Source organism: Mobula birostris, chromosome 5 (assembly GCF_030028105.1).
Source record: "Mobula birostris isolate sMobBir1 chromosome 5, sMobBir1.hap1, whole genome shotgun sequence".
NCBI classification, from domain to species: domain Eukaryota; kingdom Metazoa; phylum Chordata; class Chondrichthyes; order Myliobatiformes; family Myliobatidae; genus Mobula; species Mobula birostris.
Window position 1 is genome coordinate 192,961,411 of NC_092374.1, and position 16,774 is coordinate 192,978,184.

Here is a 16,774-nt window from a genome sequence, read left to right on the forward strand (position 1 = left end):
AGCACATTGTGGATGGCACGGTATGAATCTTTAATCACCAGATCCACCAGAAATCTCACTGCGGTTCCCTTAAGGGGTACATTTGCTGTGACAAAGACAGCGGAATGATATCTAAATGATCGATCAGGAGCTGTAAGGTGCCCTTGAGAGACAAAGTCTGGAAAACAATTTTTGTGGTCCAAGTTTCCCCTGAGCTGATCACAAGCTGCCGTGCTGAATTAAAAGTAATTTTTAAAACTACAGATGCAAGAATTATTCAAAAATATAAACAAAAGTGTTAGAAACATTGAAGCTTTCAGGCCGCAACTGCGGAAGAGAAGTAGAGCTAACTTTTCACCCTTCGTGTGCGCTGCCCTGAATTCATTTCTGTGGCTGCAAATTCTATCAAGAAATTCGGCAACACACATCAAAGTTGCTGGTGAACGCAGCAGGGCAGGCAGCATCTGTAGGAAGAGGTGCAGTCGACGTTTCAGGCCGAGACCCTTCGTCAGGACTAACTGAAGGAAGAGTGGGTAAGAGATTTGAAAGTGGGAGGGGGAGGGAGAGATCCAAAATAATAGGAGAAGACAGGAGGGGGAGGGATGGAGCCAAGAGCTGGACAGGTATTTTAGTTTTCCCTGATTTTTGTGCGGTGGGGTGGGAGCTCAAAATCCCTGGTTGTAACACTCATTCATGTGAACAAAGCGTTCGGGCTGAAAACTTTTGCAGGGCACTGTAGCTGGTGTTCAGGAAGCATACCCTGCCTTGCTGAGTTGTGGTCAATCATTGAAATGGCGATTAAAATGACGCCTCAGTGTAACATTGTCAACAGTTGGTGTTGCGGTGAAACAAAAATCCAAAACCAAACCAAACAATTGCCACCAGCCTGCGACCCCAGAGGTAGTTGTTCTACCTGCTTGACTCACCCTCGGCTCCAATTAAATGTGTGTTCCAAAGAGTTGAATCCTTTATTCGATTCTTTATTAGCAATTACAAAACGTACAATATTGAAGCAATATCAAGTGATATTAAGCAGTCTGGAAAAATATGACCTCTGCGTTTCCAAGCTACAACATACAGAGAAATAAGCAATAGTATGATATTTATTCCATTTGCTTTTACCGCAGCCCCACTAATGTGACTGCTTATTATAATAAAGATAATTAACGCGCAGCACAGAATACATGGCTCCCATAGTTGGTTATGATGAACTTTCACTGGGGCCAGCTTCATCAGCATTTGTATCTCTTGTTTAGTTCGAGCTCTGTTCACCTTGGTCAGAGTTCAGTTCACCTTGGTTAGAGTCTTGTTCACCCTGCTCAGATTTGCTGAGTTTCAGTTTTGAAATTAGCTCTTTGGCCTCCATATTTGCAGTCTCTGCCACTCTCTTCCCCAACTCTTCCTTCACCTTGCTCCATCTCTTCTTTTCCACCGCTCGTTGATACTTGAACTCGTAATAACCCTCCTCAGTACAGTCACAAGAAGTCCATCTCGGAATGAACTTTAGTAATACCAGTAAGACCACAGTTAACGTCAGCAAAATGCTGCCAATTTTCTGTCAAGAAATTTTTAAAAAAAAACAAGGAGCTTATAAATAGAATGAGAGTAAATATTGAGCTTGCCCAGCCACTGAAATTGATCAGGTATTTTTTCAGCGAGATCATCTATTGCTCCAATACTCATTCCCTGTACTAAATCCATATCATATTCTTCCATTCTAATCTAAAGAAAGCCATCAATCACTGCTTTGTATGCATTCAAACAGTGAGCCAGGTACCAACTGGTGGAGAACTGCATAAGGTCCCTACTCTCAAACTAAAGAGCTTCTCCCTTTGCATTACTTTGAATGCCCACAAGAAAATGAATGTCAGGGTATGGAATGTTGAGAGTATTGTAGATAGTGTGGAGGGCTGTCAGAGGTTACAGCAGGACATCGATAGGATGCAAAACTGGGCTGAGAAGTGGCAGATGGAGTTCAATCCAGATAAGTGTGAGGTGGTTCATTTTGGTAGGTCAAATATGATGACAGAATATAGTATTAATGGTAAGACTCTTGGAAGTGTTAAGAATCAGAGGAATCTTGGGGTCCGAGTCCACAGGACACTCAAAGCTGCTGTGCAAGTTGACTCTGTGGTTAAGAAGGCATACAGTGCATCGGCCTTCTCAACCGTGAGATTGAGTTTAGGAGACGAGAGGTAATGTTGCATTTATATAGGACCCTGGCCACACCGCACTTGGAGTACTGTGCTCAGTTCTGGTCGCCTCATTATAGGAAGGACGTGGAAACCATAGAAGGGGTGCAGAGGAGATTGACAAGGATGTTGTCTGGACTGGGGAGCATGCCTTATGAGAGTAGGTTGAGTGAATTCAGCCTTTTCTTTTAGAGTAATTGAGGATGAGAGGTGACATGATAGAGCTGTATAAGCTGATGAGAGGCATTGCTTGTGTGAATAGTCGGAGGCTTTTCCCCAGGGCTGAAATGGCTAACACCAGAAGGCACAGTTTAAAGTAAGTAGGTACAGAGGAGGTGTCAGGGATAAGTATTTTTATGCGGAGAGCGGTGAGTACTTACAATGGGCTGCTGGTGGCGGTGGTGGAGGCGGATACAATAGGGTCTTTTAAGAAACTCCTGGACAGGTACATGGAGCTCAGAAAAATATCGGGCTCAGGGTAATCCTAGGTAATTTCTAAAGTACATGTTCGGCACAGGCTTGTGGGCTAATGTCCTGTATTGTGTTGTAGGTTTTCTATGTTCTGTGTTTCTATGGAAATTGTGACATATATGTACTTGCATATTAAATTTACTTCGAACTTTTGAACTTTGACCTTTGCCGACTGCGATGCCCGTAGACGCTAACCCCATTTCCCTGTCTTTATTCTGTATCCCCTTTCTCTTATCGTCTGTAAGCACCTATATTTAACTATTTCCGTCTCCAACGCCTCATCTAGCACCTCTTTCCAGATATTCACCACCATCTTGTGGAAAGCCTGTCGTTCAAATCATCCTGAAAATTTCTCCTTCTCACTTTAACCCTGCGCCATCATTTCTGTGTCAGTTCTGGGCTCTTTCTCGCATCTTAATTAAGATGTGCCGGGGCAGCAACGGTGCGGATAGATCTAGTTGCCGGAGACCTGCGCTGTTATAATCGCGCACTTCAAGCAATATCTGACGATACTCACCCGGGACGTGAAGCAATGCTCGCGCAGAGAAGACAAAGTTTCGAGGCTGCAAAACTCTTTGCATTTCTGATGGCCGTGCGTCCGGTTGACTGAAGGGGCGTAATAACAGGCGACATAGTCCCCATCCAGTAGTAAAATAACAGCCCATATGATAGATGGGATCGATATTTGCATCAGTGTGTTCAATACAAAACAAATTTTTCTGCAGGTGTTCCCGCAACCAGAGCATGCATTGTTTTCTTGACACCGTGAACCACACTTGCGACAGGGACTGCACTCTTCACACTTGGGACATCCACTGCACGTTTCACACTTGAGACATTCACTGCACATTCCACACTTGAGAAATCCACTGCACATTCCACACTCGGGACATGGACTGCACGTTCCACACTTACACAATCGCCGACAACCGGGTACCAGCAGCATACTGATGAGAAGGAGGACGACTGTGGGTACACAAAAAGCAAGATTCGAATGGGTAGCATTCCATTTCGGATCACAGGGACATGGGCTGTTTTTATCCACCAGATATTCTAGTCCATACAGAACTGCTGCTAATGCTGCATTCCCGATGATGCTCAAAGCGGTGGGAACGAGTTTCGACAAGAGTTCTTTTAGGTCTGGAAACTGTTCCATCGCAGTCGCACAATTTGCCGGCCCGAACTCTCTTAGTAAAACAACCTTCACAGCAATGGGCGCGGAGAGCAGGAGTTCTTATTTGATCCGCAGAACTCCACGCAGAAGGGGAGGGTACGGAAGGGTTGTTGGAAACTCTGAAAACTCCTCAGTAAGTTTCGGACCCCGCCTACCTTAATACAGATTCCTGCCCTTGATGAAATACACATTATGCATTGTGCATAAATTTATTTACATTCAGTATGTCGTTCGGCCTAAATATTGATTATGTAATTGGTTCTATGCATTTGTAGTGTCAGCGCCTCTGTCTTCGGGTCACTGTTACCACTCACATTGTTGCTTCTGGCCAAGGAAGAAATTTCCAGTGTTCAGTCCTCTAATGTCTAATGCGGAAGGAGGTTCAACGGTAGACCGATATGTGTCCCGGAAAACAGCCCGTAGATCAGGTAACTCGTTTGGACCCCTTGCATTCTTCTGCAGACCTTCCTTGCAAATGGACTCTCCGTACGAAAACTGGGCATTGTTTCATGCATATCGCAGTCGTCACCAGGTCCGTGCTGTGTTGATATTGTGACTGTCAGCCGCCTTCTTGTTGTGAAGCATTCTTGCCTTGCTCTGTTACCTGCATGGTAACTGACTTCATCAGAGCCTGGTTTTTATGAATATTTAAGCTGTGTGAATTGTGCTGTTCCTTCCTCAGTCTATTAGCCAACGCCTGATAGTGTCTCTGTCGTGTAATCCAGTACGCTTTCCTTTCCAATGTGTTTTTGTTCTGCCTTGCAATTTTTATATTATGGACCTGTTTGATTTTAGAACTTTTGATTCAGTCTGTTGTGTTTTTTGAAATTGCTTGCCTGCTACTTTTTACTTTTGTTTTTGTTATGTCCGGCCTCCTGATTTAGATTATTGCCTTTGTTTTCCAACTGTGCTGGAAAGGCAAATTATCCAGTAAAGTACTTACCTGGATATTCATTCCGGCCTCCCGTGTGATCTCTACATCTCCGTTCATTTCTCATTCATCCTCTTGGGTACAGTGGTGGAGTTCCGGACTGCCACGCCGGAGACCCTTATCAAGCCCAGTCAGGCCAGACAGTGACTCGGACTTTCAGAAAGTATTCTAGAGGGAAGGCGCCCACCTATTGCCATCCAAGTGAGGTATTTGTGCTACACACATCAAAGTTGCTGGTGAACGCAGCAGGCCAGGCAGCATCTCTAGGAAGAGGTACAGTCTGCCTGGCCTGCTGCATTCACCAGCAACTTTGATGCGTGTAGCTATTTCTATAGGATTGTCGTACCTGAGTGTCCATGGAGAAAGAAGATACAGTATCCGCACGTACTATGGAAGTGTTCCAGGTCGTTGGGCACCACAGGGGATAAATTACATCGTAGATAAGTGAACGGTTGGGCACTGAGGAGTATGGTAGAACCAAGGGATCTGGGAATCAAGGTCAATAATTCGTTGAAAGGGGCATCACAGGTCAATAGGTTTGTAAGGAAAGCTTTTGGCACACTGGCTTTCATAGAGTAATGAATTGAGTACAGGAGATGGGTTGTTATGTTGAAATTGTATAAGACGTTGGTGAGGACTAATTTGGAGGATTGTGTGCATTTTGGTTGCCTACCTTTTGGAAAGATATAAACAAGGTTGATATGGAGAAAATTTGCAAGGTTGTTGCCGGGTCTGGAGAACCTGGATTATAAGGAAAGATTGAATAGGTTAGGACCAGTGATCAAGGTTGATGCAGTTCCCATACCAGGCGGTGATACAGCCAGTAAGGATGCTTTCAATGGTTCCCATGTAGAAGTTCTTGAGGATTTGGGGGCCCAAGCCGAACTTCTTCAGTCGCCTGTGGTGGAAGAGACGCTGTTGTGTTTCTTTTTTGTCACACCGCCAGTGTGTACAGTCCAAGTGAGATCATCAGATATAACAAGGAACTTGAAACTACTCATCCTCTCTACTGAAATCCCATTGATGTTGATCGGGCCAAACCTGTCTCCGTTCCTCCTGTATTCCACAGTCAGCTCTTTTGTTGTTTGGATATTGAGCGAGAGATTGTTATCTTGGCACCACTGTGTCAGGGTGTCAACCTCTCCTCTATAAGCTGTTTCATTGCCGCTAGAAATAAGGCCAATCAAAGTTGAGTCATCCGCAGATTGGAGATGTTTGTGGCAGTACAGTCGTGGGTGTAAAGGGAGTAGAGAGGGGACTCAGAACACAACCCTGGGGGCACCTGTGTTGAGGGTCAGAGATTTCCAGCATCTGAAGAATCTCTTGGTTTGTTGATACAACTCTTCCTTGCTCTACCCACGTTCTTCCCTGGAGTGAAACTCTCAGTACTGAAAATTTCCATCAGTTATCAGCTTAATATCTACAATGTTTAAACAATCTACCATCCACAAATTCATTAAGATGCAAGACTGAAACACGTTTGTGTAACGACTTGCACGCTCTCCGGATGCTCTTTCATCCCCCCTCTCCCATTGGACAGAAGATACAAATACCTGAAAGCACGTACAACCAGGCTGAAGGACAGATTCGATGCCGCTATTGATCAGTCCCCTAGTATGATCAGATGCGCTCTTCGCATCACAATTTACCTCGTTATGTCCTTGCACCTTCCTGCCTATATGCTCTGCACTATCCCTGTAGCTGTTACACTTTATTCTGCAATTGGTTATTGTCAGTGGAGTGCAAAAATGTTTGAGTCCATTCTGCAGTAGTTCACTTACCATTGGTCCCCAGCAGAATCTCAACTCTCACCTGTGGCTCCAAGTAGGTGTTCACATGTGATGGTGGCCGCGCCCTGGTTACACTGCTTTGACGGGGGGCTAAGCCAGGGTACCTCATACCCAGGTGAGAAATGGACATGTCTGTCCTAGCATGAAAAGGCAGCTCCGGCGGACTGAATGGATGAGATCAACAGTAACGTTCAACAACCGGGAAGGCGGCTCTGCATTGCTTCGAGGAGAGCGAAGTGCGTGCCAAGGCACAGAAGTAGTCATGGTCTACCGCTGCAAGGAAGACCTCGGTTGTAACCACTAATCATACCACTGGACCTGGACTTCTGAGGTTGAGAGAGGGGAACAGCCTTTCCTGTTTATAAACTCTCCCGCACAGGTTTCTTAGTGCAGTTCACATCATTTAAGATCTTCACAAATCTGTCATATTCAGGATAAGATAGACAGTCAATCAATTTATCACCTCAATGTACTGTTGTAAGAAATTGCTTTGTATGAATGGTATGCAGGCTTTCGCTGTACTTCAGTACATGTGAAAATAATAAAATGAAATCTAAGGAAATGAACAAACGGTCTACGCTTCGGGTTGACACCCTTCATCAGGACTGGAAAGGAAAGGGGAAGATGACAGAATAGAAAGTTGCAGAGTGGGGGAATATGGCCTAGCTTCAAGGTGATAGGTAACAGCTGAGTGGGAAAGGCAAAGGGCTGGAGAAGAAGGAATCTGATAGGAGAGGATAATGACCATGGGAGAAAGAGAAGAAGGAGGGGCACCAAGGGAGCGTGATAGGCAGGTGAGAAGATGTGCGGAATAGAAAGAGAGGGAAGCTGGGGGGAAATCTGGAAGGAAAAATCGATGTTCATGCATCAAGTTTGAGGCTACCCTGATGGAACATGAGATGTTTCTCTTCCACCTTGGGAGTAGCCCCATCGTGGAACAAGAGAAGGCCATGGACGGAGATGTTGGAACGGGAGTGAGAATTGGAAATAAAATGGTTGGCTACTGGGAAACTCCACTTTTGGTGAATAGAGCAGAGCTGCTCGACAAAGCGTTCCCCCAATATACAACATATCTCACCAATGTAGAGGAGGCCACATAGGGAGTGCCGGATACAGTAGACGAACCCAGTAGATTCGCAGGTGAAGTGTTGCCTGTCCTGGAAGGAGTATTTGGGACCCTGATAGGAGGCGATGGGGCAGGTGAATATGCAGGTGTAACACTTTGGCCACGTGCAGGAATACATGCTCGGAGGGACATTAGTGGGGAAGGACAAACGGACAAGGGAATCACGGAGGGGAGCGAGCTCTGCGAAAAGCGAAGAGTTGAGTAGGGGGAGGGAAAGAATTGTTTGGTGGTAGGATCCCTAAGAAAATGGTAGAATTTGCAGTGAATTATGGGCTGGATGCGGGGGCTCACAGCGGTAGATAGTAACAAGAGGATCTCTATCGCTGTTAAGGCAGCAGGAAGAAGGGGTGAAAGCAAAGATCTGGGGAATGGAGGAGATCCGGACAAGGGCATCATCAACAGTGGAAGAAGGGAAACCCCATTCTTTGAAGAAGGAAGACACCTCTGAAGTCTGCTGAATAAATAAATGTTTTGGTTCAAGTAATACATCCCATCATCTACCTGTTTAACCATTTAATCTTTGTTTTAAAATCTTTACGCATTCCCATCAATTCCTTAGAGATTCCACTTGCCCACACACGAGGAGCAAATTTACGGAGCCTGATTAACTTATGGGCCCGCACGTCATTGGGATGTGGCAGGAAACCCGAGGACCCAGGGGGAGCCCGAATCACATGGTGACATGGTGCACGTGCCAATTCCATACCGGCAGGGGTCAGGATTGATCCCTTATCTCTGGCACTGTGAGGAAGCTGCTTTTAATACCTGCGCCCAACATGCCTCCCCATAGACAGAAGTGAGTGGAGCAGGAACAATTAGAAATGCGAATTAGTCAATGGGTTTTACTGTAAGGTGTTCAGAAAATGGAGATGTACAACACGCATAAAATGCTGGAGGAAATCAGCAGGTCAGGCAGCATCTTTAGAAATGAATAAACAGTTGATGTTTGGGGCTGAGACCTTTCTTCAGAACTGGAAAGGAAGGGGGAAGATGCCAGAATAGAAAGATGGCGGGGGGAGGGGGCAGAGGTAAAAGAGGACTAGGTAGAAGGTGATAGGTGAAGCCATGTGTGTGGGAGGGGTAAAGAGCTGGAGAAGAAGAAATTTTCCACACCTTGGATTTCGGGGATGTGGGCAGTACATTGACATGGCTGTTGCCTCACAGTTCCAGTGACACGGGCTCGATCCCGACCTCTGGCACTGAGTTTGGAGTTTATAGGTTGTTCCTGTAACTGCGCGGATTTTCCCCTGGGTGCTCCAGTTTCCTCCCACCTTCTGGAGCCGCACGGGTTGACGTATTAATTGGTGGAGTTAACCCCTTCCCCGATACTAACGCCACCCCTCAAACTGCAACGAGATATTTGGGACCCATCGGTGCAGGAATCCTTTCTTGGAGACAAACTGGGGCTTGGTATAGTCAACACTTAAGTCCCTGTGGGGCGGGAGAGCATTCCAGGGTCCTGCTGCCATTCGACACTGCGGTGTGCTGTCCCGTGCTTCTCAAACACTATAGCTGTTTACTGATAAAGAGGCCGAAAGAGTGGCACTGGTGTGCCGTGCAGAGAAATGTATTGATCTGACAACACAACGAATGTACTGACTCTATCCGGAGCAATCTCCTCTACATCGATGACCCGACATAGATCGGGGGACCGCTTTGTTGTGTACTTATGCCCCATCTACCACAACAGGCAAGGATATCCCAGTGGTCAACCATTTTGTTTCCAATCTCCATTTTGACCATGGCCTCCTTTACCGCCACGATGAGGCAACTCTCAGGTTGGAGGAGCAACACCTCAAATTCCATCCAGGTAGCTTCCAACCTGATAGGATGAACATGAATTTCGCTACCTCTGGTATTTTCCATCTCCTCTTTCTCTTCTGCCATTCATCAGGACTCCCCTCTTGTCTCTTTATCAGTCTATCATCTCACTCTGGTGCCCTTCCTCCTTCACTTGCTCCCAAGGTCCATGCTCCTCTCCTGTCAGCTTCCTCCTTCTTCAGCTATGTACTGTTTGCACCCTGCTTCTCATTCGTCACCTGCCCCCTCCCACCTTCCTTCCCCCTCACCCGGCTTCACTTATCACCTTCTACTGTGTACTCCTTCCCCTCTACCACCTTCTTATTCCAGCTTCTTCCCCCTCCCTGTACAGTCCTGATGAAGTGTCAATCGTTTGTTCCCCTCCTTCGATGCTGCCTGACATGCTGACTTCTTCAAGCATTTTATAAGTATTACTCTGGATTTAGACATCTGTAAAATCTTTGTGTTAGTGATGTAATGGCCGTACCTTAATTCCTGATCACATTTTCAAAAATAAAATTTAATTTCTGCAATAAGATGAGAAACTCAAGATGCATATTGTGATAAACGTCAGCTTCTACTGGAAGGTCATCCAACTTGGTGAAAGACACACTTTGCTTGGTCTGAATCATGCTCATCTTCCAATGTCTGGAGATGTCCGAAAGGGAATGCTGCTTACTGGCACATCCTGAGGTGCAGGAGAATGTGCTACGAAACACACTAATGCTCTGCGGGGAAAGAGCACAGTCTGTGATCCTGCTACCACTGGGCTGGGTCCTGTGTTACAGCCCCTCGAATACTTCATGGGTGTACTGAGTTGAGGAGGAAACAGGAGTGGCGTTCCTAGGGCGGAAATGGCTAATACGAGAGAGGGAGGACAATTTTAAGGTGATCGGTGGAAAGTATAAGGGGCAACGTTCCCTCTAAGGTGTGCACGTGTACACATCTTTTGCTTTTAGCGCAGAAAAGAATTCAAACAGCACTCAAAAGTTTGTCACTCTCTGCCTCGTTGGCATATTAAGTATTTTTATAATCGTACACAATCACACTTCCTTTTCCGGTTTCTGATGCGGGCAGTCTGACAATGTGGAGTGTGCAATGATTTTTTTGCAGATTTTCGAACCGGCTTATTTATATTGTTTTTCTTGAAGAAATTATTCAGTGTGCACGTGCTGTTGTCATTCGGAAAAAAATTGCTCAGCATGGGAATTTTGTGCAATGGTCATTATAAATTAGAGGGAACATTGATCGGGGGAATTTTCATTACAGTGAGAGTGGTGGGCGGGTGGAATGCCCTGCCCTGCCAGGTGGTAGACCCAGATGCATCAGGAGCATTTTAGAATCACTCAGATAGGTACGTACATAGATGACAGAAAAATGGAGGACTACATGGGAGGGAAGGGATCAATTGATCTTGGAGTAGATTAAAAGATTGGCACAACATCGTGGGCTGAAGGGCCAGTAGTGTGTTATAATATTCTGAGAGATGTATTGATTTGATGCACCAATTGCATTTCCAGTGTATATAATGCTGGATAAAATACGTATATTTGGAAACAAATTGCATAATATGCCTGATGTATAGCAGAATGAAGACACAGAATGACACCCTGATTGATTATATTTACTCTGTATATTATATATATATAATGACTAAAGTTTACTTCTGGGGAAAATAAGAGTGCAGGGTACCACATCACTGAACTCTGAGAGCACTTGGGAGAGAATTTAGATAAGTTAGATTTCATTATAAAACTCCTTCAAGCATTCCATGAGAAAGGATCAGGCAACAAAGGAACCTGAAGCCTACACACAATAAGATGAGAGGAGTAGCAAGGTTGTTTCAAGTCAGGAGAGCTTATATGGGAAGTTAAACCATTTTACCTAGAATCTGTCAGAAACGAGGCACATAAAAAGAATGTCTTCAGTAAGTTCTAGATTTTTCCACACACAGGGCTGCAGGATTGAAAAGAATGGTGTGGCGAAGAGGAGGACAAATTGGGCGCAGATTTAAAGGCTGCTCCTTCAGAAAGGAGGCGTGACAGTGAGTTGCCAATAGAGGGCAGCGTTAATCTGACGGTGGTGGAGGAAGCTATCTCACCTCCCTCACAGTCATTCTCCCACCACCAGCTTTAGGAGAGGAACCAGGCCTGGACCCCTTTGAGGCCATAAGATATCAAATGGTGATCATACTCTTTCCAAAACAGAGAATTTACAGCTGAACCAACACTTGATTCAAACCACTCCGGTCTAACAAGTTAAAATGGTATTTTGCCTGTGCCAAATTTTATTGAAACGTGCTTAGCAAGTGGTGCTGACAGAAGCCGGGGACATGGGTCTTTCTAGACCTGGTGCAGTTTTCTATGCTGTGATTCCAGTTACAATCCCAGAGAGAATGCAAGAACATGAACAGATCTGAGCTTCCACATTAGGCTCAAGATCTACAACCAGATTACATTGACCTACAGAACTGGACCGGGGATGGAGCTTAAAAGGAGGGAAAAACTGAGTTGCAACTATGAGAGAGGCTACATTCATGTGCAACTTTCATCTGGTAAATTAGGGTTGAAAAGTCTACACAGAAGGCACTTGGGAGAAGGTTATCCCAGGCTGATTCCTGGGATGAAGAGGTGGTTTTCATTCAGCACGTAAGACCTGAACATATAGAAGTCCAGAAAAAAAATAACGTGACCTTAGAGAATCACTTATGCCCTAACGGAGGCTCAGAAGGGCAAGATACCGAGAGAATCTAAAACCAGGGGAATATTTCACAGAGATGAATTAAGGCACAGGCAAGAAGGAATTTCTTCTCTCAGAGATAGGAATCTTGAATTTTCCTAACAAAACAGAAAATGCTAGAAACACAGGATAGGTAAGGCAGCACCTATGCAAAGAGAAACAGACTTAATGTTTCAGGTCAGGTTGGAAATGGAAAATAGGAAATAAAACTAAGTTAGCGTCGATCTATAGGGAGAGAGTGGGAGGAAAGGCAGGGACAAAGGGAGTATTGAGATTGAGGGAGGCCAGGGTTGCCATGGAGATAAGTTGTAAATGAGATCATCCCGACCTACTACCCTCATTATGCAACTTTGATGAATGAAGGATAACATTTGCCCTCACCAACTGTCCTTCAATAGCCCACTAACCTGATGGCCTTATTCATTGCTTATTCCTCTGACAAATCAAGCCTCAACGTTTTGGAGTTATTTCCTTTGTCCTCTCCATTCCTCCGCCACTATCCCTGCAGTTATCGCAAGGCAAAACACACTTCTTTCCATAGCCACCCCTCTCACCAAATTCTGACAAAGTCTGCTTCTCCCCAGTTGCTGCCCGACTTGTTGAGTGTTTCCAATATTTTCTGATTTAATTTCGTACTTCCTGCATCTGCAGGTCTTTTATTTAGATCTTTCATTGCAACTCTCTGCAGGAGAAGTGAAGGGATCCTGAATTAATCCTTATGAACTGAGCTTTTAAGGAGAGAGAGAGAGCTGTACAGCACAGACAGCTTGTTATTGAGAGAGAGAGAGAGAGAGGCGAGGACTGCTCACAGTTTATTTGGAATTTCTGCAAGGAAACTGCCAGCTCCTGAGTTCCTACAGAGAGAGAAGGGAGAAGCCAGTTGATGGACAGCTGCTGTTCAGCTCAGCAGTATTTAATCCAGCGTAGTTGCCTGTTTCACAGGACACTCAGATGCAGTGAAGTTACCACTATCCTGTTCAGGTGCCCACTAGTGTGGAACTGAGGATTGATTGTGAGGCATCGATCTGTGATTATTGGTGCATGAAAGAGCGACCCTGTGGAGTCTATCAGTGTGTCTGACCTCTGCCTGGGTTGGTAGACTATCACTTGAAGACGGTGCTCTTAAATTGGTCAAGTTTGGCTAACATAGGTTGGACAAGCGGAGAGGCCAGCGAGTGAGTGGGCCAGTGAAGGAGTGGAGCTTTGAGGCTTTGACTCGAGAGGCTTCGACGAGAATAGGCAGAGGAGGAGCTTGTTCCCAGTTCGGCTTTACAATGTTTCCTGAGAGGGTGAAGAGTCTTGGGGGAACTCCCCTCTCCCGCAGAGTCACATCTGCCAGAAGTGCATACAGCTGGGCGATCTGGAAGACCTTGTAAGGAATCTGGAGCAGCAGTTGGATGACCTTTGATTCACAAGGGAGAATGAGGCTGTCATAGATGAGAGCTACAGGGAGGTAGTCACACCTAGGCTGTCGGAAGCTGGTCGTTAGGTGACAGTCAGAGTGGGGAAAGTGAAGGTGAGTAGACAGGTAGTGCAGAGCACCCCTGTAGCCATTCCCCTGAATAATAAGTTTACCGTGCTGGATACTGCTGGCAGGGACAATGACTGGGGTGAGCCACGGTAGCAGGACCTCCGGCACTGAGTCTGACCCTGTGGTGCAGAAGGGTGGGACGGAGAAGAGGAGAGCTGTCGTCATTGGAGACTCTATAGTCAGGGGAGCAGACAGGAGATTTTGTGGACGTGAGAAGATCACCCGCATGGTTTGCTACCTCCCGGGTGCCAGGGTCCGGGATGTCTCTGTCCGGGTGCACGACATCCTGGTACTAGAGGGAAAGCAACCAGAAGTCGTGAAATACGTTGGTGCCAGCGACACAGGCAGGAAGAGAGATGAGGTCCTGAAGTGCGAGTTTCGGGAACTAGGCAGAAGGCTGAAGAACGGGACCTCAAGGGTGGCGTTCTCAGGATTGCTGCCAGTGCTATGTGATAGTGATGGTAAGAATTGGAAGAGATGGCAGTTGAATGTGTGGCTGAGGAGTTGGTGCAGGGGGCAAGATTTTAGATTTTTGGATCATTGGGATCACTTCTGGGGAAGGTGGGACCTGTACAATTTGGTTGAGTTGCACCTGAACTCGAAGGGGAGCAATATCCTGGCAGGTAGGTTTGCTAGCATGGTTCAGGAGGGTTTGAATTAATTTGTAAGGGGTATGAGACCCAGAGCGATAGAGCAGTAGAAGATGTGCATGGAGGAAAGCCAGATCTAACATATAGAGAGGCTTTGAGGAAAGAGAAGCTGAATAAAGGGTGTAAAGGTAGTAAGGTAGAAGGGCTAAAGTGTGTACACTTCAATGCAAGAAGCATCTGTCATGGTCCGGTCCGTGAAGTCCACATTCCAGTTCATGGACCGGTCCATCGATCTTTATTCCAGGTTTACGGTATTCCCTTGTTCTGTTGGGTGTAAATTGAAGCACATGATTCTCGTTTTGGGCTGACTACATAAATAGCTCCTGGGGTCAGCTTCAGTTGCTGGACTGTTCCCTTCCCTTCACATTCCTCCTGAAGCCTTGCCTGCAACCTTTGCCTGAAACCTCTGCCTGAAGCCTTGCCTGAAACCTCCCCGTGAAGCCTTGCCTGCAAACTCTGCCTGAAGCCTTGCCTGAAACCTCCCCATGAAGCCTTGCCTGCAAACTCTGCCTGAAGCCTTGGTCTGAAGACTTGCCTGCAAACTCTGGCTGAAGCCTTGGCCTGAGGACTTGCCTGCAACCTTGCCTGCATCCTCGCCTGTATCACTGTCAAGTTCTATCGCTGGAGCAACACCGGAGCCTTGCTGTGTCTACAAACGTAGGTAAGGAACTGTCCATCATTGTTTGAAACTGTCTCTGTGTCCATGCCTTCGCTATGTAGGTCCGGCCGTTTGCCACTACCTTGTGTTTGGAACTGTCTCTGTGTCCACGCCTTCGCTAGTTAGGTCCGGCCGTTTGCCGCTACCTTGTGTTGGGAACTGTCTCTCTGTGTTCTATGTACGAGTCCCGGCCCTATGTCCTCCTCCCTAGGAGGGGTCCTGACTCTGTCCAAAGTCCTGGCCCCAAGTCTTGTCCCTGAGGAGGGGTCCCGGCTCTGTGTTGCATGTTCCTGTCTCTCAAGACCAAGGCTCTGTGTTCTGCATTCCTGTCTCTCAAAACCAAAGCTCTGTTTTCTGCGTTCCTGTCTCCGAAGACCAAGGCTCCGTGTTCTGCGTTACTGTCTCCCAAGACCAAGTCTGATCTTCGTGTTCTCATCCAGTTCTGATCCCACATCATGCTGCCACGTCCAGTCCTGTTGCCTTGCCACGTCTTGTTCTAGCCTAGATCTGGAGTCCGAGCCCGGGTCAAGACCCAGGTTCTGGGTCCCTGTCCAGTATCTTGCTCGGAGTCCTTGTCCAGGTTCCAAGTTCCTTGTTCCTCATCCAGGTCCCGCTTTCCTAGTCTAGTCCTAGCCCAGGCCCTGTATCCTAGTCTCGTCCAGGGCCTGTGTCTCGTCCAGTGTCGTCTCTTCCTCACTTCCTTGCTTGCTTTATGCACCTAGTCCTACCCCTAGTACTTCAGTGTCTGTTTCTTACATTTGGATCTGCTCCCAGCCCCGCTTTTATGACAGGATCAGGAACAAAGGTGATGAACTGAGAGCCTGGATACATACATGGAATTATGATGTAGTGGCCATTACAGAGACTTGGCTGGCACCAGGGCAGGAATGGATTCTCAATATTCCTGGATTTAAGTGCTTTCAAAGAGATAGAGGGGGGAAAGGGGAGGAGGGGTGTTATTACTGGTCACGGATACTATTACAGCTACAGAAAGTGTGTGTAATGTAGCAGGATCGTCTTTTGAGTCAGTATGGGTGGAAGTCAGGAACAGGAAGGGAGCAGTTACTCAACTGGGAGTATTCTAAATGCCCGCTGGTAGCAGCAAAGACACCGAGGTCCAGATTGGGAGGCAGATGTTGGAAAGGTGCAAAAATAACTGGGTTGTTATCGTGGGTGACTTTAACTTCCCTAATATGAGTTGGCACCTGATTAGTTCCAAAAACTCAGACGGGGCAGAATTTGTTAAGTGTGTCCAGGACAGATTCCTGTCACAGTATGTTGACAGGCCGACGAGGGGGAACGCCATACTGGATCTAGCATTAGGTAATGAACTTGGTCAGTTCACAGATCTCTCAGTGGGTGAGTATCTGGGGGACAGTGACCACCACTCCCTGGCCTTTAGCATTATCATGGAAAAGGATAAAATCAGAGAGGACAGGAAAATGTTTAAATGGGGAAGGGCAAATTATGAGGCTATAAGTCTAGAACTTGCGGGTGTGAATTGGGATGAGGTTTTTGCAGGGAAATGTACTATGGACATGTGGTCGATGTTCAGGGATCTCTTGCAGGATGTTAGGGATAAATTCATCCCGCTGAGGAAGATAAAGAATGGTTGGGTGAAGGAACCATGGGTGATAAGTGAGGTGGAAAATCTAGTCAGGTGGAAGAAGGCAGCATACATGAGGTTTAGGAAGCAAGTATCAGATGGGTCTATTGAGGAATGTAGGGTAGCA

General features: G+C 46.4%; 1 protein-coding gene and 1 long non-coding RNA gene across 2 annotated transcripts in view; one reads left to right on the forward strand and one right to left on the reverse strand.

The window, feature by feature from the left end:
• Positions 1-950: 950 nt before the first annotated feature.
• On the reverse strand, positions 951-4,217 carry LOC140198181 (uncharacterized). Its single transcript, XM_072259185.1, has 2 exons — positions 3,160-4,217; positions 951-1,534 (listed from the first exon to the last, which is right to left on the reverse strand). Exons 1-2 carry the CDS (start codon positions 3,796-3,798, stop codon positions 1,232-1,234), a joined length of 942 nt encoding a protein of 313 aa, XP_072115286.1. The 5' UTR covers positions 3,799-4,217; the 3' UTR covers positions 951-1,231.
• LOC140198183 (uncharacterized) overlaps positions 3,609-16,774 on the forward strand; it is a 37,792-nt gene continuing 24,626 nt past the window's right edge. The window contains exons 1-2 of the long non-coding RNA XR_011886126.1: positions 3,609-3,949; positions 4,092-4,348. This is a non-coding gene — a long non-coding RNA (uncharacterized lncRNA). The remainder of the gene's footprint in view (positions 3,950-4,091; positions 4,349-16,774) is intronic.